The sequence below is a fragment of the Ambystoma mexicanum genome, chromosome 6q (genome assembly GCF_040938575.1).
Source record: "Ambystoma mexicanum isolate Mex_15411 chromosome 6q, UKY_AmexF1_1, whole genome shotgun sequence".
Lineage (NCBI taxonomy): Eukaryota > Metazoa > Chordata > Amphibia > Caudata > Ambystomatidae > Ambystoma > Ambystoma mexicanum.
The window spans coordinates 992606483-992632094 of NC_090937.1; the positions used below are offsets into that span (position 1 = coordinate 992606483).

At 44.4% G+C, this 25612-nt stretch overlaps 1 protein-coding gene across 19 annotated transcripts in view; it reads right to left on the bottom strand.

The window, feature by feature from the left end:
* Positions 1 to 25612, bottom strand: part of SORBS2 (sorbin and SH3 domain containing 2) — a 923152-nt gene that overhangs the window by 331928 nt on the left and 565612 nt on the right. For all 19 annotated transcript variants that reach the window (XM_069631529.1, XM_069631528.1, XM_069631527.1 and 16 more), the window contains 2 exons: positions 10107 to 10276; positions 1678 to 1744 (listed from right to left, as the gene is read on the bottom strand). In XM_069631529.1, the coding sequence (XP_069487630.1) occupies positions 1678 to 1744; positions 10107 to 10276 (237 nt within the window). The remainder of the gene's footprint in view (positions 1 to 1677; positions 1745 to 10106; positions 10277 to 25612) is intronic.

The window sequence follows — 25612 nt, forward strand, 5'->3', positions numbered from 1 at the left end:
GTGTTATTTCAATTCTTTCTGTAGAATGTGGCTGGTAGTTTGATGCAGGCTGATGCTAGACGATTTGAAAGTCTTATAGCCTCTATGTGCGTGTTAGTAGCCAAAGAGAAAGGGATGGGCATGAAAAACCAACCCGTTCATTATCTGCAAATGTGTTGCCACCATCACCATAATTTGCCTCTTAAGGTATTTCCCATGAGACTTCCAGTCTTGTCACTTATCAAGCGCAGAGCCCCTTTCTGATATTAGATGTCATAATGAGGATTTGGTTGTACACATAGCACTTATGTTTGCTTTAGGGTAAAGCCAACATGATCACTGTTATTACCTGGCTAGACTGTCCTACATTCAACATTGGGCAGTCTAGCCAGTTAATAACACTTATGCTCGCTTTACTCTTGATGCACAGCATTATGTGTACAACCTGATGTACAGTTACTGTAAACCAAACTGTAAACCAAAAATTATAAGTGTTATTACTTGGCTAGACTGTTCTAGATTAGTGGTGCCAGTTTCCATATGCTTTATTTTTTGTGGTACAGCATTCTTTACTTGGCATCAAGTGTAAAGCAAACATGATAAGTACTATTACATGTCTAAATGTGTCTATGGTATCAGCATGCATTTACTTTCTTAGTGTAGCATGGCATTTGTTAAACTGTACCTAACATGAATGGTAAAGCAAACATAATGAGTGTAATTATGTGGCTAGACTGGCTGACATTGGTGACTCCAGTCTAGCCATATAATATTTGTGTGCCAGGACATTTTTGTACTTTGCATCTAGGATAAAAGAAAACATAAATGTGATTACTTGGTATACTGGCATAATTTGGTACAGACAGCCTGGATATACTTTATTTCTGTGGCATGGCATTTTTCTACTGGCTGGGAGTCCTTTTATGGCAGTACTGGCATATATTGGGGCAGCATGCATGGACATGTATGTACATGTTTTCAATACTGACATATGTTGTGTGCAAAGGCATAATGAAAAAGGTGTTGGAAAAAGGCTCTGTGCACTGTTGGTGACATGCCTTCATTTGGTTTGTTCATGTGCTACCATACAAAATGTATTGCAAAAAGTGTGACTTGTTACAGAAAGTGCATAGAAAACACTATTTGAACCCATTATTTTAAAGATGTTCTCGGGGCAGAACCCCCCTTGTTTGGTTTGGGCTTCCTCGCTACACTCTGCCACTCCCACATAACAGACATATGCATTTACAACCCTCCACTTCAAAAATGGACCAGCTGCCACTGTTTCTGCCACGTGATCCATTTTCAATTCCCATTATGCTCATTACAAAAAAAGCTCGCAATTTGGCTCCCTTCAGATTTTTTCCCTTTTATAGACACAAATTCAATGAGATTCGGTCAAAGAGACCTATGCCTTGACTGCTAAGACGAAACCATCGTCCCTCTTGTGGGATTCCTTTCTCATTCTGTTCGCAGGGAAGAGGGGCAGAGTTATTGTGACTCTTGTTCTCGCGTTCGTTTAAAACGGATCTTGTGGTCCTTTCTAGGAATGGGGTGCTGTTGAAAGCCAGCACAGTCCCGCTTTAGTTAGATGTGCAGAGCAAGGCGTGTGCATTCCAGGATGATATTTAGAGTACAGAAAGGAGGTGGGATTAAGGTAACTCAAACAGCAGCACAGAGAAGCAGTGGAACACTTACCAGCCTTGTGGACCATGTGGATTTGCTTGAACATCGTCTTGTACCAGTCCTTGGGCCGGTCAACTGTCTGGATGGAAAGAAGTGCAAGAAGTAACAGGGTGAGAAGCCCAATTGTGCGAGACCCCAAATCCATTCCCTAAACTGGTCTTGCGGTCCCCCATGAAGGTCACTGAGTCCTGGGCTCCCTTCCCAATCACCTCCACACAGTCTATCCCTCCTGAACTTCATGCACAGGTTAGAGTTGAATGGCCAGTTCAGCCAGCACAGGGCAGACGATGCCGCTGGAAGGTTTGTAAGCAGCGCTGATGAGTACAGGTTAACATCACAGAACTTTTGTTAAGTGTGATTCTGATTGAAAAGAGGTTCCTGGGGACAGGAGGGAAGAAAGCCCGGCCTCATTCACTGGGCATGATCTAGCACAGTCACACGCGACTCACTTGCAGACGGTACTACTGCGCTTTGCCCTATAGTATTATTATTGCCAATCAATCAACTAATCATGTAATCAAGCAATCACTCACCCAGTGCATACATCACGCAAGCAACGGACCAATCACCCAATCCTTCCAGAATAGCGGGGTGCCTCCTGAAAACAGCCCAGAAGATCAGCGTTGCTGTATGCTGTCTTCACAAGTAATCTGTATAAATTGCTCATTTTCGGTTGAACGTCTTTTTTGCAAATTGTATTCATTAACTGGGGGGTGCCTCGCTCGCCCCCTCACTTTCCCTCCCCTTTTTTTCCATTGTGTAACCCGCTCCTCTTTCATTTTAATGTCCCCCCCTTTTTCCCGTGTTCAGCCCTCTTTGCAACGCCTCTTAAATTCCTGTTGCCACCGTTGGTTTTCGCTAAGCAAGTATCGTCATGGGGCGGTGTATTCGTTTTTGTTATGTGGGGTTGGGCGCGGAAATCTCGGTACTCGCTGTGTGACAGTACCTGCATCTTGTAGAGATGTCCCGCGTGTGGCAATGCAGAGAGCGCCCGTACTCTCCCGTGTGAGTACTGACCAAGCAGCACAGACACGACAGTAGCTGCCTGAGTATTGCACCGATCCTGAGCTGGAGTCTTGGCCAAATCTGAGATTGGCTCCGTGGTTACCCTACTACACGAAGGCATCCGCCAACCTGCTGAACGAGTACTCCCGCTCGGGCCACGCCCTCTTTTCATTAATTAAGAATGCTGCCATTTCCACTGCTCTATTTGCTTTGCTGGTTTCTTGTTTGGCCTTTCAGGGTGGAATGCATCAACTATGGTAATCCAGCGAGAGTGAGATACGCCTCAAGTGCAGCCTGAAATAGCCGTGGAGGTGTTGCCATCCGCCTGATGACGTCGCCCTGCACTCAACAATACATCATGGAATGAATGAAGCCCAGCAGTAGCTGAGCAGGCCCTTATTAACAGGATTGGCCCAACACATTCGACAATGTGGGCAACGGCTACACCCAGCAGAGGGCACCATCCCATCTCATCAAGCTTGATTTGTGTTATTAGGCGCTGACACTGACTCCTAATTTGGGTCTGATCTTTGTAGCATTTTTAGGAGGAGAACCCAAGCAACTTTGGTATTGCTTTTGTAAAATGGATTCGGTTTTGACAAACTCATCCTCAAGTGCTTACATATGCAACATCTGGCTCCCTTTTTAATGCTATTTTCTTTCGAGGACAGATCCGCCCATTGCCTCATTGCATGTTACATGTATTAATGTTTATTTATTTGAGATTTGTAGGAGCACACTCAACCCAGGGGCATCTAGGCGCTAGTTACAGGCAGGCAAGTACAAAGGGCAAATGGGAAAGACAGGCAGGGGAACAAGAGGATTGTCCAAGGGGAGCGAAATGAACACGTGGGCTTTATTATCTTGAGTGTGGCATTATGCTTACAGCTGCCTGAGATGGGAGGGGTGAGGAAAGGGATTGTGTTGGGGTTGCACACATGGGTCTCGTAACTGCCATTCAGCCCCATGTTCTGTGTGACACCTTGAGCCAGTCCTGGCTTTTCGCTGTCCATCATGAGACTTGTATTTTTGTTTTTCCTATTAAAGGTAGTGGCTACAAGTGGCAAAAGACAGCGTGGAAAGCAGGGCTTCAACTGGACTGGGGCCCAGCAATTGCCATTAAGCGAGGGCGGCAACCGAACATCCAGATCGTATTTCCCTGCATCAAATAAAAGTCAATGAAAAGATGATCATTGACAATACTGTTCTTCCCCAGTAGATGTCACTCTCATCCATGATTAGTCTCAAATCAACAGTTTCAGACATTTGGAGTCAGCTCATTTGTTTTTTTGTCACTCTGAAAAGAAGATATTATATCGAAAATACTGTGTTTGAGTTTTTATACATATTATTATTTTGAAGTCTTATAATTAGAATGATTTCATGAAATGAAATATACAGGAATTATGGTTGTCTTGCAAACGAGCTGAGGGTTTGGAACTTGTATTTACCTATTTTGATTTGATTTTGTTTCTCTGTATGGATATGCTTATGTTAGTCAATGTTTTGATTCCTGATTATTTATATTAAACAGCACTTTTTAAAATCGATTTTAGTCACTTTCATGGCAGGATCGAAAACCTGATAGCATCTGACAGGCCACTCCTTTAGTTACATAGGCCATGCATCTTTTAAAAGTTCCTTAACTACTTGAGTTGCTGAGACCGTCTATGTGGTGTTTCTCTATGTAACAGCACAATTCAGGGTGGGCCTGGGCCATACATTTGTCTCGGGCACTAATGAAAAAGTGGCCCACAATTGCAAATGGCTATTAATTCCTTTGGTGACACTTTTTGAGTAGTACCAAAGGGGACGTTTTTTTTTAAATAAAATGTGATAGAAATTGTGCATTTTAAAGAATATTTATTCAGCAACACTGGTCAAAACTATTATCCACATAGTGAAGTTACTCATCAAACTGGCCCAAAGAGGCCAAAAAGTGGCCGCTTTGACCAACAAAAGGGCACGCACCAGCATTTTACATTTTTGGTTCAGCCATGGGCCCATTGCCCTATAGGCATGTCCGAGGCAAACAGCACAAATGCCTGTGTTTGTATGCTGTGTCCCATGTCCATAAAATAGCACACTGAAACATGCAGTATATGTGGCTCTGACGGGTACGCCATACTGTGCCCACACTTCAACACATAAAGCAATCAAAGAAGTTGCCTCAAGTTGTACATCTTCGAGGCCAAACACCCTTTCTACACTACTACACTATGATTTTCACTAGCTGCAGGCCAGCACTAATAGGAGATGCTAATGCCAGCTCTGTTAGATGAAGCATGGGCCTGCTCATTTTGCAGGTAGAACCCATGAAGCCTGCGTAATGGTGAGGCAGTAGTGGCTGAAGAACACTGGACCCTTTACCATGCATTTAAAGCGTTTAAAACACACATTACTGGTCAGGCTAAAGTTTGTAAGAGGTACTATTCTTTCTGTGCATCCTTCTTGTGCATTGTTTATTGGATGTCTCTTGTCCGGTATACTTTCTTGTCTATATCTAAAATTTGCTAAAGATGTTTCTGTATTGGCGATGGGCATGCTCACAATGAGACCCAACCCTGCCTCATCTAAAATTCTCCAGAAACAAGAAGCAAAAGAACCCATGCATCCCATTTGAGTGGCTGATGTTGCAGCCATTTTATACTCATATCCAAAAACATGAGCTGTCTGAATGAGTATGTATGGTTCATGGTTACAAACATTTTAATGTTAGAGTGTGTGTTGTGAACAGTGATGTGAGCAGCAAGCCATGTGTTTGTTATGTATTTGGAGATTCACACATACAATCCTTTTATCACAGACTTGTTTATCAAATATAGAGATCTCTGATCACTTTTATATTCCTGAAATGCTCTTGTGATTTAATGAAAAGCAGACAGGAACACTCACTGGTGCTATTTGTCCCATTTCGCACACTCATAGAGGTATTTTGAAAGAGTACGAACGGAGTTCACCAGACTGTCCATCTTAATGATAAAGTCTGTTAGAGAATTATTAATATGGTCACTCTGGTATCGCCCCTTGTGAAATACAAGTCTGGTGGTACAAACAGAATGCCTGCAACACAGGGCCGGTGGCCAGTGGGCCCTCAGACCCCAGCAGGCTAGTTCCGCCGCTGTGTGCCAATACTGACAGTTTGAAACTGCATTAAGGCAAGGCCTTCCCTAAGAGCAGGTGACAGAAGAACGATATGCTTGGACAGAAACAGCTGTGTTTTCACATGAGATGTCTTCTGTAAAGTACATGAATTGCAATGTATTGAAAACAGTTGCATTTGTATAGCAATGATTTCTTGATATTGAGGAGGTGTGGTTTGGGAATGACGTGTCCCAGTCGGGTGGGGCCGCAATCCAGTGTTTCACCCTAGGCACCAAGTTGGCTAGAAACTGCCCTGGGTGGTCACCATAAATCACGGATTTAACATGCTGTGGTGTGATCCATAGGAGTCTTGCATCAACTGCTATGCTGACAGAGGGCAGTGCTTGATAAGGTCCAAGAGAGGAGAGTGACATAAGCACAAAAATGGTATGTTTTATACGCCACTCATCTCCTGGCCTACAGCGTGAGGGAGTGGGAGGGGGGCGGGGCAATGGTAGAAGTGTTGCAAAAAAACTATTGGAACTGGGGTCTTGGCAGGTGAGAGGGTAGGCTGTAGCACAGTGCAACAAGGTATTGCAGCCAGGACATTGCAATAGTCTAAGCGACTAGTAACTAAAGCTCCTATTACAACTTTACACTTGCACAGGGACATGAATGGACAAATCCACTATACAGAATGGTGAATATGGTCGCAGAAAGTAGAGGAATGGTAAACAGAAAAAAATAAATGTAGTGGAACACCGCTCCCACCCGTTCCCGCTCACTTCGATCACTGGGGGGTGGGTGGTCCAGGCGAGTGGTAGATGCGGTTATGCAAGAAGTGCGTTGCCTTAAATGTCGCTGCCCTTATGGTTCCAAAGATGCTTGCCTATCACTCTGGGCAGCCGACAACAACCTGCTAAAGCTTTCTTAGAAGCTCTTCTTTTGGCCGATGGAGGATTTGGTGCCGCTTCTCCTTTCTCATCGCTCGATGGATTCTGCATATTTGACTGGAATAGCAACAAAGGAAGCTCGCTTTGCCGCACCGTCCGCTGGCTTCAGCAGAACTATTCAGTCAAACCAGACGCTCCCCTTCTCCTAATTCGCCCTGATTAGTCCAACATGCCTACAATTACACCCAGGGTTAACTGCGACACTCGCCGCATATGGCCCTGCCAGCTGCCGGGTCACTAATGGCAGCCACGCTTCCCGCGCTGTAATTACACGCTGGCACGTGCTTATTACATGTCAATGCATAATCAGACGCCAGGGGCGTGGCGGGCCAAGGAGGAAGAATCCAACCGCAGCTACGGGGGCTCGCTCCTAGCTTCAGGGGTTTGAACAATATCTCAACATGTCTGCAATCAAACCAGCCGAGCCTCTGTCGTCTGGTGCTCGCCTGAAGCAACCGCGCACCAAACGATCGCTGTGCCCGCTGCTTGCTGTCACATGGGGGGCCTGAGCAATTGCCACTGCAGGTGAGGTGTGTCCTCCTTACAACACCTGGCGCTGCTCTGCGGGTCCACGACATCAATGGCGGGGCTGGGGCCCTGACAATTATTTGTGACGCCAGAGAAAATGGTCAGTTTTGAAAGTAGCACTAGAATCATACATGCCAACATCATCTATTCAATTTAGGAGATGGTGAGCCGGCACTGGTTTTCATTTTGTATTCTGGGGCTTGTAGTTCTTGATGCTGCCCCTGCTATATAATGGGATCGCCGGAACTACAAGGCCCGGATGCAAAGTTTAAATCAGGACTGGACTATCGTCTCCCTAATGGAATGGATAATGTTGGCATGTAAACTACAGTGAGGAAGCGCGCATGGCAGTTAATGAGGATCGTGTGCAGCTGGATAAATATATGTGGCGACCCAGCCTATTGTCAATTAGTTTCACTTGTAAATGATGTTACTTATTAATCAGTGTGTTTAATATGCAGACTACTTCCCCCGGGTAAGACACAGGCGTCCAGACTATCTTAATGTCATCTGGCCACGCGCAATCTCAATGTCACCTGGCCTAGTAGGATCGCTGTCTCTGTCTTCCCTCTGTTCCCACTCCCTTGCCCCGTCGCGCCTTGAAACACTCGTCTATAGGCGCGTTATAAATGCCATATCATATAATATCATAGCATTTGCCTAAGGCAGGGGTATGCAATGCACGAATCCCCTGCTCTCGCTTCATTGCCTATGCTGGCGAGGGCTGATGGGAGCTGAAATACAACACACCTGGAGAATCCCAAGGCTGAGCTTCCGTGCAGCCAGCCCACTCTCTAGTGCCTGTTGCCCCCCTTCCGCTATCCTGCGTGTACGGTAGCTTCATGATGTGTGCCTTGACGTACCCTGACCATTCCTGGTGGTCGTGACACTTGATCACAGTAACCCAATCCCAAGGACAGCCCACTAACCATACAGCGCCCCAGGAAAACAAGTGTACAGTGCCTGCTGAGGCTTTCATTGGGTCACATGAGCCTGGCAAGGGCACTGCAGCGCGGTGGGCAGCTAGAGAGATGTCAGGAAGGAGGCCGGGGCCATCGTTCACATGCACCCCATCATTACATGTAAAATGCTAAAAAACAGCGAAAAATCCACTTGCGCTGCTGGTCTCAAAGCATCATCGGCAAGCATCAGTGAGCGGGCAGTGTGGACAGCTTCTAAACACACTGCAACTGCCTCTGCGCCCCTCTTGTACCAAGAAATGGGTAGCATGGACTACGACTAAGGTTACGAATGGGCTTCATGTGACAGGAGGCACCCTATTCCAGTCCTAGACTTTACTTTTAATTTAGTTGAACTTGAATGCATTTTATTTGATTGAAAGGACTCAAGACTACAACTCCCAGAGCACAATTGATTGCAAAATGGAAGCCCAGTCATTTGGCAGTCTGATTCTCAAGGCATGTAGTCACATTTTAGCACCGAGAGGCTAAAATACAATGGGAATCCAAGTCACAACCTGTGCTTCCGAACAGAGCATGAAGGATCATTTTTGGTTTAAGGCAACAAAGTCCTACTTGAAAAAAGTGAAGCACGAAAAGTTGGGATGTTAATTTGATACAGAATATAACTTTCAGGCAGTACTAATAATAAATACCCTGCTACTGTGTCATCATGAAAACGCCATGCATACATTGAAGAGTTTTCCAACCGTTGATGGTTCATTTAGGAAACTCAGATTCATGAGGGAATCTGTGGGAACAGCAACTGGGTTTGGAATCAATACCACAAAACCAGCGCAAAATCTGTCTGCTTAATCCTAGGGACCATCTCCTCATGGCACTCACATGGGGCGACACCAACTCCACAGCCCTGGGATTCAATTTACCAACCAAATGCACTGTAGGAGTTGATTAGCTGGTTAAAGCCTGTGACTGGTGAAGCGCTACACAGTATTGGAATGGAAAACGCATCTCTCCGTGACAGAGGTTCATCTGGCCACTGTAGCTCGTGAGACCCCTGAATAAGTATCACCCCACACACATTCACATTACCCCAAAACGGTTCCAAGGAGCATCTGCTGGGGCCAAGAGGCATCGCTTCAGGGAAAGGAGCATTTGTTAGAGCCCAGGAACATCTTAGCATCTTTAAGGCGCATCTCTTAGGATCAGGGGGCATCTCATTAAACAAGGGCCTGTCTTTCAAGCAAGAGGAATCTCCTAGCGCCAATGGGAATCTCTTAGGACTAAGGGCCATCACTTACGGCCAAGGGTTCTCGGATGTATACGTATTGACCTTTCCACAATTGATCGCGGGAGAATTGACCTTTTCACAATTGATTGTGAAATGAAGGTCAATTAGGACATATATGTGGGGGGAAACATCCTGCAACCCCCCAATCAATCCAAAAAACCCTGCAACCTCCTACCCAATCCCATTATATTATTTATTACCCCAAACCCACCCTACACATATATATAAAATTAAAATAAAGGTGAAGATCAATTGCGCAGAAGGTCATTTAGGACCACTATTATTAGGTCAATTAGGACAAAAGGCCAATTGTAAAAGGTCAATTTGGGTAATAATCCTGGGTTCTCTCTTCAGAAAAAGGAGCATGTCTTAGGACCAAGGGGCATCCCTTCAGCAAGAAGTGTCCTATTAGCACCGACGGTGCACCCCTAAGGACCAAGGTACATCTCTTAGCACCACGTGGCAATTCTTAGGATCAAAAGGCATTGCATGTGACCGCGGGCGATCTCTTAGGACAAAGGACCATGTCTTGGGGCCCAGGGATGTCTCTAAGGCCAGAGGGACATTCTTTAGAAGTAAGAGGAATCTTACGCCCAGGTGGCAGCTTAGGGTCACATGGCATCTCTTCCGAGTGCGATAAGACCAGGGGGCCTCTCTTACCGTCCTAACCGCCGTGGGGATCCCGGACTCGTCGATGGGGCCAATGCCGGAATAATGGGGCGCCTTCATGACTGTGACTTTCTTCTCCTCCTCCGACGATCTGCAAATTGGAATTGTGGTGCTGCTGTTGCTAAGAGACTGCGCTTGCAGGGAATAGCCGTCAGTCGATACTGCAAAGAGAAAGGGGCAGAATATAAGTATAACCCCATGTGAAACATTTGCCAGTATTTCTTGTTTGATCGCGCACATTCTCTTTTTATTTGCTATAAATACTTTCGCCGACTGCAGCCTGGGAAGGGAGGTCGGGTTTATCGCCCATTTCGGAGCGCAGTGTAATTAGGCGTACTGCCGCTAGAGGGCACCTTAACCTTTTGAAGACAACCTTTTCAAGAGACACAATAGACTTTCCCTACAGGCAGTATCACAGGAAATTATTGTTTTGTAGCATTTAGGTGTCGGATCAATGGATTAACCCCCGGGAATTAACCAATGCCCTCTGCGGTTAATGCTTCCTGTTTCTGAGCAGCTGTTCTGCGTCTCGGGCAGAAGAAATCCCATGCGCCGCGGAAAATAGTGCACAGAATGCAGGAACGGAAACCATAGAAAATGCACATATATGTAGGGTTTAACCGCGCATGCGTTGTGCTTCACATCTGCAGGGGTATCGACTACATAGATGCACTGAGGCCCTTCTCAAAGCGACTGGGATTCCCCAAGAATGTAGGCGCACACCCATTGCTAAGTGTGCCTAATGGCACTCGCAGTGTGCAGGGTTCCAGCAGAATGCTGTAAGAGGATTCAATCCAGCACTACAGCTAAGTCAATGCCTAGTCTGGGATACTGAATGGAAACCCTTATTGATATATCTTTATGTCCAGTTCATGAGTTCTGGATTACTACCCCTATATAACACCCCTCTCCTGGAACTCCCCTGACCCCACTGAGCCAAGAAGTAGTTCTGTTTTGCAAGTTTAAACGGTTTATTTGAGAATGTAAACAATATATATATATCACACTTTATAATAAATTAATAATTAATATCACACTTCAGAACATGAGCACTTAACAACAATGGGTAATGTTCTACTAATAAACTGATTTGATTACCCAGGAGTAGTATAAAGGATGAGGTAGCACGCTTGGGAATAGGAACCGAAGAATAAGGTGGTAGAGAATGCTTTATTTAGTTTCAGATGGATGCAATGTTGAATGAAAATGCAATACAGAAAATACTCAATATGATTTCAACAAAACAATGTAATCACTTTTCTCTGGCAATCCACTCCCCCCCTTATGCAATGTAAGGAAATGAAGAGGAGAGCACACAGTTCTTAGAAATGCAATCAAATGTAATTGAGTTCACCCCAGCAAGCTTAGACTACAGAAGTTTGAAACACAGGCCCAAAATGCTTTTATATGTGCTGGCAATGAAGTGAGGAATATGCTGAAAATTGTTTTAATTCCCTTTAGGAGGTTCAGGGTGAGTGAAATATACTTGGGATGAGTTCAGGCTCACTTTAGCAAGGATCTAGGAGTAACTAGCAGGTTAAACGAATTTTTGGCAAATGAAAGCAAGGAAGCTGCGGTTTTCACACGTTGCTGGATTTTTAACCAAATCGCGAATCGCGGCAAATTTCGCGAATGCGTGAATCACGATTACGGCAAAAGTATAAGGAGTAGCAAGTCGGTACTAGGCTTGGTGGAAAGGTAAGATTCTAAGCTTTCAGAGGAAAGTTAAACCAAGTTCCTAGCCCAAACGGTTACGGAGTTATGAACGATTTTGTGAAGGTTGTTTTTCGGATTTGAAATATTAAAAGTTCAAAGCGACAGGTTACAGCTTGCAGCTAGAAAATGACAGGTGACAGCTTTCCAAATGACAGGTGACAGTTAGGAGGCAGTTCTGGTTAGATTAAAATATATTGAAATATATTATTTTAACTAAGAGATTGGTTCTGCACAGTTCTGCTAGGTACTCACAATATATTTTGAAATGGGCCTCCCCACGGATCTGGTCAGGTTTTGGACTGGACTCTGGTTCTGGTCTCGGCACTTCACAGTGATCTGGGTCAGCTCTCTGGTTCTGCTAACAGCGGTCTGGGTCACTCTGGATCTCTGGCCTCTGGTTCTGGATACTGCTCTGCTTTCTCTGGGTACAGCACTGCTTCTGGATCTTTCTGCACAGCTTTCTCTGGACCCAGCGCTGATCTGCACGGCTCCTGGATGCTGCTACCGCTGTTAGGTTTGCTGGATGCTGAGGCCTTTGAGAAGAGTTCTCAGTTTGTGGGTTTAGGCCCTTGCTTTGAGTTCTGAATCAAGTTCTTTGGAGTTTTAAAGTCTAAGTGTTGAATCTGGTATCTTCTGGATGTTGTATGGTCCGGCAGAGCGCGTTGCAGCAACTGGATTTGAATCTCCTCTCTAGCTTCCAGTGGCTCTTTTTATGTCTTTTGAAAGTGGGTGTGTGTGCAGCATCACTAGCCAGCCCCTCTTTCAACTGCCCATTGGTCAAGCTTTCCCCACTGCTTTGATTGGGGCAAGGAAATGTGTGTCATGGTGATGCTGTAGGTTTTATGGGTCAGAGGATCCTCCCCTGGTCAGTTTGCCCACAAATCTATATTTGACCTAAAGACATATTTCATATATACACAGTGGTTTGAAATTACATGCACCCATCACGTATCACATGAGGTATACTCTGTTCAAACTCTGATGTTTCTAAGAGCTTGCATTCAGAAATGGCAACATTTTGCGTTTTTTAACTGGTTTTGCAATATTGGTTTTTCATTAAAAATTATACACATATACACGCCCTGTCCATACATACTCCAGTAAATTCCCATGTCTCTAGCTTAAACACAGAGTCTGTAGTATACATAAATAGCAGGGTTTTGCCCCAGAACATCACGCAAATTCCCAACGCGTCTTAAAACGTGCACAGAAAAATCACAAGAATTATGGTATCATTTAAATAATTTTGACAAGTCCCCACCATGAGTTATACATCTTTCTTAAAATCATATTCTGGCCAACAGGGGTGTGTCTTTTCAGGTCACATGGTATAGAAACCAGTTTATCCAGTTTCTGCCAAGCTCAGAGACCCTGCCCCTCCCAGCTTCTGCCAAGAGGAAGCTGTTTTACGGTCCCCCCAATAAACCATCTGCCTGAGTCAAGGCAGGGCTTTGTTCAAAAGGAAGCCATTTACGACCACCCTAATAAACCATCTGCCTGGGCCCTTTCTTTAGTTTCTTGCAATCCCCTGGTAATTCAATCAGAGAGTGTGTGACCTCCTTTTGGCAGGAGCAACAGAATGCAGCCAGGCCTGGGAATGCATTTGTTGGGCAAGCCCCCACTCCTGTCGGGGGTAGCTGTCTGGCAGAATTCAAGTTTCCTTAAGCCAGGCCCCAGCTAATGTCACTTTTAGTTACCCAGTTTTCTGCATTCAAATAAAACTAACAATTTTTACATATGCAGCTAGAATGCTGATTCTAAGTTCAAAACGATGACATTTTAACAGTGACAAACTATGTGGCAGTCACAAGTCTGTCCCTCAGTTTATTTACACATTTCGATTTTTGGTAATTTTAAATCCAGTTTCAGTTTAAGCCGCTGCAGACCTGCAGAGCTCAGCCAGTCTTGTTATAAACCTTCAAGTCACTTCAGAATATAACTTTACATTGTATCCACCTCTCAGTAAGTCTTTCTTTGGTCTGCTTTGGGTTCATTTATTCAGTTTTACACAAAAGTCTGGTGGTTTTAAAACGCCGGCTTTCTGATAGTGGTGAGTACTGGTAATGCAACCATTTTTGGGATTTAAGAAAATGAATTCCCCACAGTTCTAGGTTGCTTTTGGCAATCAGCATTGCCATTCCCAATGGTTTCAGGCTACTGTGTGAGTAGTCCAATGGTGGTTTTAGGCAGTGCCCTTCTGTGCCCATAACATCGGCAAAAATGGGTGGCTGCCTATTCTTCATGCATTTCCCTGGGCATTTTCTGGGAAGCTCTGGCCATCATGATGTTTTCAATGCCAGTAATGCATTTTTTTTTTTTTTTTTTTTGGTAGGGCTCGGATGCATGGGTAAAAACATCCCACAATGCCTGTGTGCTGCTAGGCACGCACACGGGCCCATTGTATGTGCCAGGAGCCTTATTAATGCACCTGGCACGATGTCAACCGGTACTTCAAAAGGAACAACAGAAGAGCAGGTACTCACTATCCCAGGACACCCGCTTACTGTTAAGAAGTGCCGACACTCCCTCCATTACCTGGCTGAGAAGTGCCTGTACTATGTCTGTCAAATAAAAGAAGTTCAGGTAGTCTGGACCGGCGAGCGCCAGCTCATTTAGAGCACTGATGCCAACAGTGTCTATGGCAGACCTGTATGGATATTTCTGTATTCTGAGAGCAGCAGATTTGGGGGCAATGGCAAACAGAGTAGCACCCCTATTTAGGCCCTGATTCATGGAATATTTTGCACGGTGCAAAGTACTTTTCACTGGTGCGCTGCCAACAAACACCCTGATTCACGGAACTGTGCAAAGTGTATTTTTGCTGTGCAAAGTCCGTGCAAAGTAATTTTGAACTGCAAAAATGTCCATGCGCTGACTTTGCCCGGACCTTGCACTGCAACAATACACTTTGCACGCTACCATGAATGAGGGTTTGTGTCGGCGGTGCAAAGAAAATATTCCATGAACTGGGCCCTTAGTGTTCTATGTGTATGGTCTTTCACCCTCAAATGTCACTGGAATTCCCCTATTCACCTCAAGAAGGTGGTGCCTAGAGGCCATTTATTCACACCTACATTCATATACAAAGTGTTATATCTTACCTTCATGATGCCCCAGCTCTGGGCTCCCACCATCACCCCCACCAGCACCACCACACATGCTCCTCCAGACATCCTCCGGCAACTGCACAGCCTGCATGCAGGAACCAGGACGCAGTAGAAGGTGCCAATCAAACACCTTGCCCTGGCTGTTTCCTGGCATGCGCAGCGGTGCCGGACAACATCAACTTAACATCCCAGGCCGTCCATGCATGCAGAGATGTGCAGCACCTCAATCCTTATGACCAATGGGCCATGCACGGATGGGGATGCAAAACACCCTCAGCCTAGCCTGGCCCATTTGGCATGTGCTGTCTGGGTTACTCTTAAGTGAATGGAAACAATGTTTTCCCAACTACAAAGCCAGCCCAGGAACACATCCTCAGCTTCTTGCTACAGCTTAGGTAGCGCTAGGGGGTTTTCACTAGGTGGCTTGGCTCGTCCATAATGGGGGCAAGTCTGCGCTTCATTGCCCATTATGGACGAGCCCCTACTGACAGTAACCCTGAAATGTGTAGTGACTGAACTCTCAGATGATATATTATCAGAATATTACACAATTCCCTCCCACTGCACCGGCCTATCTGTATGTGGCCATGCAAGTATGGCACTCTGAGGGACTGCCCACACATCTGATCTTTCTTCAACTGTGTGCCCAACTCATTTACCTTGCACTCAGTCCACGTAATGGTTGCATTTCTAACAACTGGCTTGGAAATCAGAGATATATTCCTCTGGGGCCTGTCAGGTTACTGTAGCAACTATGGACAAACAAGCCTCCACACTTCAAGGAATTTCACAAACACTCGCTGACTCATTTCAGTACTTTACTACCAGTAGTAGAACCTGCCCACACTGGTACATATGCTCATTCTTAGGAGCATTAAGCATTTGTCCATTTCTGATCCACGATATCTTAGATAATTCTACACTAACTCTATAGGCATGCAAACTATCACAAACCCCCCCACTGCCCCTCATTCCCCTTCTTTCCTTTACACATCTTTCCTGTGAGTTTAACCTTTCTCCCTCTTTACTCTTCTCATCCTCTCGAATAGTACATAGCTAGGGGTATCCAAAACGAGGTCTTCTAGAGAATTCTAGAGTAGACCAATCTACTGTAGTGGTGATTGGTGCATTAAAAAACACAAGATAAATAACATGAAATAATAAGGTTGCAGCACCGTACCGTCATATCAGTGACAGGTGTGTACTATACTGCACTCAGTTTCTCCAGGATAAATGTTTGCGTCTCAGACACAGTTGCAATACACAGTCATCCACAACCAACAGACTGTTAAGGATAATGTCACAATACTAGGCCTCTCTGGCAAATCTATGCTTTACTTCCTGAAATGTAATGAACACGATAGCATGTTTTGCCTGCAATATAATGCACAGTTTATCATGTGCCCGCAGAGCCCACAACTGTAATCCGTTTCTTTGTGGTAGATGGTTGTATCCAAACTCATTTCGCTCACTAAACATTTTAAGCACAGCTTTCGCATAATTGCTGGAAGAGACCCAAAACATACATTAGGTTTTCATGCCAGCAATCACTAATTTATTGGCATAGTCAAACACACAGTACTTCCCACCCAACACATAACTATGGCTAAAAATGTTATATAAGAAATTGTTGTTTTTCAGCAATGTAATAGACACCCGTATCATGTCACGTTCAGACTCCAGTCTGCAGCATTTGCAGACAATCGACAGTGCATCGAGGCAGTAAGAACTGAAGTTAGGTGCTACATAAATATGACATAACATACCTTACAAATCACCTGCGACACTGACTCTTTTAGAGTTCCTTATGCATGCTCCCCTTCACTTTCAGCGTTTCGAGACAGCCTTGAAGCTGCTGCACAAGTATCCAACATAACAGAATGCTTGACCATCCCTTTTTTCTCTGTATGTTTTCCTACTCCTCCCCTCCATTCTCTCCCTTCCTTCTCAGCATGTTAATTAGTTGACGCCTGGACAATTTACCAGTTAGGTACCCCCACTTTAGCAGTGCATATTGACCTCCCAATTGGTTTCATCAAAGGAAGGACACATCACCTTGAAATTAAAATACTAGATTCCTGGACTCCCACAAGGACAGCCTCTGACATGCGGACGCCATTGATCCAGTCTTTGCTGCAATCCTTGCTGCCCCAACATTGCTATAAATCGAGGAGACATCTTGAGAACTGCTTACTAGTTCCTACCATTAAACAATAATACAAGGGCTGAGCACGTCCTCTTTACATTGCGTCATGTGTATGCTGAAACGTATATATTGACCATGTTTTCCTGACCACCATGACCAGACCTAAATCACCAATTGAGTCGTGTTTTAATGTATGCATTTATGGCTCCTTCTCACTCTCTATTTCTCTATCCTTTTAACTCTTTATTTTTGTTTGTTTACATTTAGGAGACTGTACTATCCTTTTTATTTGATAGACATGTTTGCATTTATCCACGGCTGTAAAGCGCTGGTCTCTGACAGGAGGGGAGCTTGCACTTTCTTCCTTCTGAGGTCGGTAAGCCAAATCTGATCCCCTACTGGCAATTTATAACACCCGTCACTAAAGTGCTTAGAAGCGGGCGGAGTCTCCCGTGAAGCAGGATACAAAGAACACATTATTAGTAGCGGTAATACTAGAAGTACTAATAATTATATTAACTTCCTTTTTATTTGTAAATGTTGTTTTTTTCCCTTTTATTTGAAAAATGACTTGGAGTTTTGTATTTTAACCTTGTTCTAAAAACCTAACAATTATTTTTATTTAGTTGATTAAAACATAGTAAAATCGAAATGTAAGATCGTATATTTTAGATATTTTAAGACATGATATCCTCACACGAGGTAATTATTTGCTTTGTACGTGCTTTCAAATGACTGCATACCATATATGCCTTAATTGGTAAACAGGTGAAGTTCACACAACACCAAGCTGAATGATATATTGTGAATTAATTCCAATAGGAGCACAGACCATTTTTGTATATCAGGAGCTGCACTCTAGGCTGGGCGATGCCATCATATGCCCAGGTAAATCCTCATACTACAGTGTAAAACTTCACATACACAGGCACAACCATTATGAGCCAAGCAGAGACTCAAATTCTTCGACAGAGCTATCACATGCTACGTGGTGCATCACGTGCCATTGCAAGCCAGGTCCAGCCTCATATGCCCAGGTGCTGCCATGATATATCCATGTACAATCTCTCATCGTAGCGACAGGTTTATATAGCAAAGTACAGCCAACATATGTCAGGCTGAGAGAGCGGCCAGCTGCAACTGATCCAGAACCTGACCGCTTTTGCAGGTGCAGAACACTTTAAGAAATTGTCTCCTTATCTCCACCAGACTCTCCCACCACAGCTTCCTGTGAGGAAACACACTCACCTGAAGCCTTTCACTATTGTCCATCTTGATACTATGGGTTTGGGGCTGAATTTCTTTGCAGGAAATTTCACCATTTGGAGCCAATCTAGTCCCTGCATTATCGATTTCTTAATTTGTTGAACCCTGGTTTCCTCCCATTGACAGAAGCAGCAAGTAATAGCTTTTTTTCTGTTTCTTTTGCAGGCCTCTTGAATGCCCCCCCTCCACCAACCTTCTACACATTCCTCCAAGACCATCCCACTTTGTTCTTCGCTATCTTGAAAACGTGTCTGTTTCAACATTATCTCGCACACCTCCCCCAGTAGCTTTGGTACCAGCATGTCTAATGGGATGACCCCTGCTTTATTTATTTTTACCCATACCATAAAATCTCACATGCCTTGAAACAGTGATCATATTCAAGGTCCAGCCTCGTTTGGCCAGGTGCTGTCAGGCAGAGACTCAGCTCACATGCCCCCGTGCAATCTCACATGGTCCTGTAATGCCATCATATGCCAATGGAGGTCTCATGGACCCGAGTACAGCCAAAGACAACGACCCCTAAGGAAGGATACGAGATACGCTACATCAGGGTTGTCCAACTCCAGGCCTCGTGGGGAGGAAACCTGATGGGGTTTCAGGATGTCTCTCATGAATACTGATAAGAAAAAATGTGCATACATATAGAATCAGTGTATGCAAATTTATCTCATGAATATTAAAGAGTGATATCCTGAAAATCTGACATGGATCCGCCCCTCGCGGTCTGGAGTTGGACAACCCTGCACTACATAGATGCTTCCCAACATCATGGAAGTGACGCTCGCGTAGCATGAATTTTGAGGAAGACAATAAGCAGCAGTGGTTTTGTGCTTCTCTGCGACAAAGTAATCATGATAACTCGTACTCTACTAGATTCACCCTTTCAGTCTCTTCCTACTTCATTAAGTTCTGAAAAATGTAATATTTTTACCAGTAATTAGTTTGCTGTTTCAGAACAGCAGCAAACAATAATAAAACAACAGTGCAACAATGGCGTCCACACAAAGGGTTTGAGTGTCCCCACCAGTATTGATAAGGCAGCCACACTGTAATCACATTCATTAAATAAGACACCCTCATTTTATACGATAAAGGAACAAGCCTTACTGAGCACATAAACTAACCTATTCATGTCCCCGCTGCTACCCTGGGATGCCTGGTGTCCACTTTGGAGAGAGTGTGCTCACACTAGTACTCTTTGGTGACTTCCTTCTATACAATTCCCTTGAGTGGGTGTGAATGAATTGTACCTGATCACATGATTTCACCGAGTGTGAATCTGCCTCAGTCAGTCACACACGATGTGTGAGGTATTGTATATGCTTTTCTCTCTTCTGGATCTCAGTGAGACTATTATGAAAATTGTTGAGCTAATAGAATTTCCAGATTTAACTTTCTAAAATTAGTCTTTCATCCTGACGAAGATTTATTGTAAAAGTGACATAGCAACTTGGCGAGGAAACATCTTGCTTTCTGTAAACAAACATCGATTGAAAATCTGATTAAATAGTAAGAGGACCTGGTCGCCTCTAGGTTCACATTGGGATTTTCTCATGGTCAAAAACTACTGTTTATCTTTTGTTGACATCTTTCGGTTATGCGTATTGTTTATGCACCTTATGTCTGGATGGGTTTAGATGAGGGACAATTGAGACACGAGTGGCTTGTTTCGGTTATGGTATTGTTTATGCACCTTATGTCTGGATGGGTTTAGATGAGGGACAATTGAGACACGAGTGGCTTGTTTCGGTTATGCGTATTGTTTATGCACCTTATGTCTGGATGGGTTTAGATGAGGGACAATTGAGACACGAGTGGCTTGATGCTTTTTAGGTGCATAGGGTCATTGGAGAATGCTTTGGTTTAGAACATTATCAATTTGTTCGTTTTCACTTCTGAACAAATTTCAATAAAATGTATGTATCTATGTCAGAATTTAAAAGTGTGTACTTTTTAGAGTATGTATACTGATCTATGCATTGATGGTGTGAACAACCTCCTCTAGGTAAAAATGATGGCTGTGCAACTCGCATACCTTAAGAAAAAGTTGACTGCTTTGTATAGAGAATCCAGAGGCATTCCAAGACTGAGGGAAAGCAGCGAATGCTGTAATGGGGCAAGCGCTAGTAGGGCCTATCTAGCAGCCACTGGGAGGCATGCTGTGCTTAGAATTGCTTTCTCTGACCATAAAACCCGCGAAGAGCTAGCACTCTGTTTTCATTTATCTGAATATGATAGGCTATTGCCATGTTAAGACTTACCTTAGTTAGTTAGTTACTTGTTCTCAACACGACATGAACCAGAGCGTGCCAACTGTGCGTACTTTATTTCATGTCAGATAATTTAGATGTCCTAAGGAAAGCTGCATGCGGCCAGAAACTGTTTTCTCCACAACCCCCACACCTCCCTGGCTGTCTAACGGTCGGTGGAGAACATTGTTTGTATGCCGCAAGGGCACCCGACGTCAGCACAGGGACAGCATGCAACCAGCGACTCGCCACATTACACTCACCATCAACTAGAGTAGCCTGATCTGGCAGTGTTGTTAGAGTGGCAGGTCTTGTTGACATAGAACACATAGGACTTGAAGAATTAGAACGCCTGTGACTTCTGTGTGCGGGCTTCCTATGGAGCTAAAGGTATCAATGACAGAGGAGGTGAAAACAGTGTGTCGCGTGGAATCAGCAACAAAGATTTGTGAAGACATTACAATCATACCCTTGCTGAGGGCATTGTTCCCCCTCCCTGGCATCTAAGTATGGGGTGAGATTTATCTCATTATCAACCTGGAACCACCCACCATGGAATATCTCCCTGTTGAATGCGTCATTGCTTTGTACGTTGGAGTCGAGGGCCTCAGTGGCAATAACACTGATGGTGAATGTCGAATGAGACATCGCTGGCAAAAGCCACAACGACGAGCATAAGCTCATTGACATTGCTGTGTGCAGTCTCTGATGCACCACTGTGGTTTAGCCTCTTAATTTTGTTGGAAGCCTTTGCTTTTTCCCTTGTTAAATTAGTGTAGGTCTGGTAATTTCTTCTGTGAGCAGCACAAACAGTTTGTGCTTTTCCTTCATTCCCATTTTACCATCACACTTTAGGATACCCTCACACTACAAGTGGAAATAATTAATGAAATGAAGACCAGCTGCCACAGCAGATGCTTCTAATGGGCTCTAAGGTGCCCTGCTCCTTAAATGACAAATGGAGATGAACTTAAATGATCATGTGTGTATTGCTTTTTTTAAAATTACCAAACAATACAAACAGAAATAAAAAAGCATGCTTTTTTTCTGGTTATTTGTGAGTTTAATTTAAAAAGAAATTATATAAATTAGGTATTTTGAAAAATAGACTTTATAAGAAAGACATGTTTCCCTTTGTATAAAAGTGTTTCAGTGTCTCGTCCCTGCGCAGCTAAATTCACGCGCCTATTACAGGAATGTCATTTCACCAAAATGCCAGGGGTAGCGGAAGTGACATCACACGACCCTTGACCCCCAATGACATCACAGGAAATGATGTCATTTGACCCCGCCCCTAAGTGATTTCGCGGGAAGCGATGGAACACGACCTTTCCGCGCTTTATATAGAAAAAAATGTACACCCAATATCACCCAACCTGTGTTGGTACTCATTTATCGACCTCAGAAGGATGAAAGACTGAGTTGAGTCATTTAAGAACAGAATAAATCAGTGACTAGCCCCCCCAAAGTGTGCCTGAAATAAACCTTTGATGAGTCTAGCAATTATTGTATAGAATTCCAGAAAGACACATTATTTGGTATTCCTGTTCTTTCTTATTTAGGGTCAGTGCTGAAAGTGTTAAACTTGTGGCACTATTCTTTTTCTTCTTTTTTTTTTTTAAGAGGCCTGAACAAGAAAGCTAGCCACTCCGGAAGCAAAGAGCCACATGGTGCTGACCACACCTGCTTGCCTTACCGAGAAAAAAAAAGAAAAAAAAGTTTTTTTTGTTCGTTTTTTTTTAAGACAGAGGTCGCAAGGGAGACCTCAGAGGTCGCAAGGGAGACCTCAGAGGTCACAGTTGCGACCTCTGGCAACCCCTAAATGACGTCCCTGGCCTATTATAATAATGCATGCTATGCCCTGGATGGAGAACTAGGAACACAAGTAGGACAGGTTCCCATTACACCCCATTGCCTGCACCATGAGTGCCCCTTTCATGCCAGTATCATATCTTCAGATGCGTGCGGTATAAAAGACAAATAACATTACGTAACATGACAATCATGCTTTCGGTTATGAGTACATTTTCACCAAAACGACACAGCATTGATTACTAAATGGCTGCAAGAGGGACCATGAGGATCATAAAAGCCTAATGATTGCTAATTCATGGACTATAAGCGGAAATCCTTGTGCATTCTGGTGAATTGAGGGTCTGTGCCACATTATCTATTGTGTTACGCAGCAGTGATGCCCGAGTGGACCTGCATTTGAAATCGCAGTGGTGATCTGCCAGTGGGATGGGGAGGGCAGCAAACGGGCTTGGGTGCCTGTTTTATGGAGTTCGAAAAGCTAAGTCGGACGACGTAATACATTTAGATGTTTTCATTGGTAAATCCTGGAGCTACACTCTCATCCATTCCAGCCCCCATCCATAAGAACAACTAGAAACCTTGACTGAAGCCATAAGGAGAACTCAATGGAAGATTAAAAGTCATGTTTTTATTTGTAGGTAAACATACTGAGGTGAAATGATACATTTATGTGGTATTTGCCATTTTGACACAATCTCTCTAAAGCAGGGCTGGACTGGGAGCCAAAAGAGGCTCCGGAAATAATTTGTCCTCATATTACACATTTTCAGCAAGCCCAACCCTTTCCCTATGAGAACATTTGGAAATAAAAAATGTTGCCGCAAAAAAGAGGCCCAAGGTGCAGAGGCCTAGCAGGACATCCCCACAGTTCCCGATAGGCCAGCCCACCACCGCTCTAAAAACAATTTTCTAATTGTCTTCTCTTTAGGCCCTCTGTCTAGATATCTTTCAAAGAAAGCTAGTTGTGGCACATTTTGATGTTTACCCCATTCCTACCAGCACACCCTTCCGAGCTCCCTTTTGAATTCAAGGTTGCCTAATCAGATTCTAGTCCTACCAGGCCCCCCTGCCTTGTCTTGGTATGCCTGCCTGCTCTTTGCTTTTCTTCCGGTGTTCCTGTGGTTATTATTTCAAGGCACCCCTTGTTCTTCTTCCCCTGCCTGTACCCCAGAGACGTCAGCACCACCAGGTTCTCGTGTGGTCTCCTTGTTCTTCTTGTAATTCAGGGCATGGTCACCACACCGCCACTTGGCTCCCTCATGGACTTCTCTTCTCTTGCTCCCTGAAAATGTGTTGCACAAAACTGGACAGAAATAATGGAAACCAGAAAGCTTCATCCTTGTGGTCAATTTTTCAATCTCTTCAAAAATTCTTGCTACCCTCGCACCTGCCACTGTCACTCGCTTTTTATAGAAACATTGATTTTCCTCGATTAATATCCAACGGTCCTCTCCTGAATGACCATTGAATGCTTGTGTAATCTCAAATGTCGGCCCTTCCACGTAACTGATGCTCATCTCATGGGCCACTTTAGCTTTAATCCTGGACACTCAAGTTTTTTTTTCATTGCTTGATGTAATCTCCTTGGACTCTGCTGAATGCACATAAAGAACAGAGAGCCCCCATTGGGTACATCACAAATGCAGGGTAGGATTAGGAAGATTGCAGCACTCAGCGAAGGACATATAGAGGCTTGTGTTTTTCATATCCTGGGAGATTTGTCTCTCAGCCAAACGTGCACACTACCAAAATCCCTAGCATTGCACTTAGGGAGAGTATGGGATTAGCCAGTCATGTACCTCAGTGAAACTTTCTCTCTCTCAAATTGCTCAAAGGTGACGGCGAGAGGGAGAGCAAGAAAGTGACAGAGAATGAGAGAGTGAGAGAGCAGCAGAGAGAGAGAGAAATAGAGTAAAACAGAGATGTTGGAGGTAAACAATGGCAGAGTGAGAAAGCGAAAGGTCAGTGGAAGGACAAACCCTCACAATACTGGACTAGAAAACAAAGGGGAGGGCCCTCATGGACTGTTGACCACCCATGTCAAAAGATGCCCTTCGCATTTCCGGGATCAAGGTTGACAGGCAGAGCGAGCTACTGCACTCTTCCAACAACTGCCACCATCTCCAATCGCTCAATCACACTGCCCCCCCCAACACGATTTAGTATTCAGTGAACACGTTAGAAGATCATCCGTGCCATGACATCATGTACCACGGCAGAGGTCCACTTTAATATGAAATGATATCATGTATGACACACACCATAATATACAGCTCCCACCATTTTAGATGAAGAGGGGCGCTGTGGATGTCAGCATAATGGCTGCCTAGAGTTTGGGGTTTATAGGGGGGCGGGTGTGGCGGAGTGGGTGATATGGGGGTTTCATGATGAAGTCTTGCACTTTCAACCAGCTGCGAGCACGTTAGCTGAAGTTAGGTGCTTTGGGAATATGACGTTAAAAGATGTTTTCGTGTATTTTGGAAATGTTAGTGCTTTCCCACAACTCCCTCCATGAGAAGCATGAGGGTGCTTTGATAATCCAATTTTTGAAACAATGTTTTTTGTGTGCTATACGATTGCTTCGATATGTAACTGTTGAATTCCATCTTTATTTTTTCCAGCTATACAGGAACCTTCAAAATTATACCTGCTCCCCTTGCCTCCCTGGGATTCAAAGCTGGCTGCCCTGGCTTCCAGTGGAATGGGTTTAGCCCTCCATGCACACCCAGCCGGGCCCATTTAATAATGACGAGCACCCATTTCAGTGGCAGGTCCACCCCCAGTGCCACCCGAACACTCCTGATCTTTCTAAACCCCCAATACCTTCTTCTCTATTTCTTTGTATCTTTGGTCCTGCTGCTGTCTCATAGATATTTGTATTTGTATTTTGTATTTGTCATCTATATAGCACCCTTTACCATTATTATAGTCTCAATGCGCTGGTGGTGGGAATGCGCTTGGGGACCGAAGTCCAGAGTGTTGGAGGTCACGGAGTAAGATTAGAATGAGTGTGTGCATTTGGTCAAATAAGGCTTAGCAGGGCAGACCATGCTCTGGTAGAAAGCAACCCATGAGATCAGGCAAGTGGATGGGCGCTGAGAGGAGTCAGGAGACAGGGGGAGTGCTAAAGACTCGCTATGTGTTCAGCATGCCTGAATTTGTCATGGGTCTACACTGCAAACTGGTGTCAGAGGT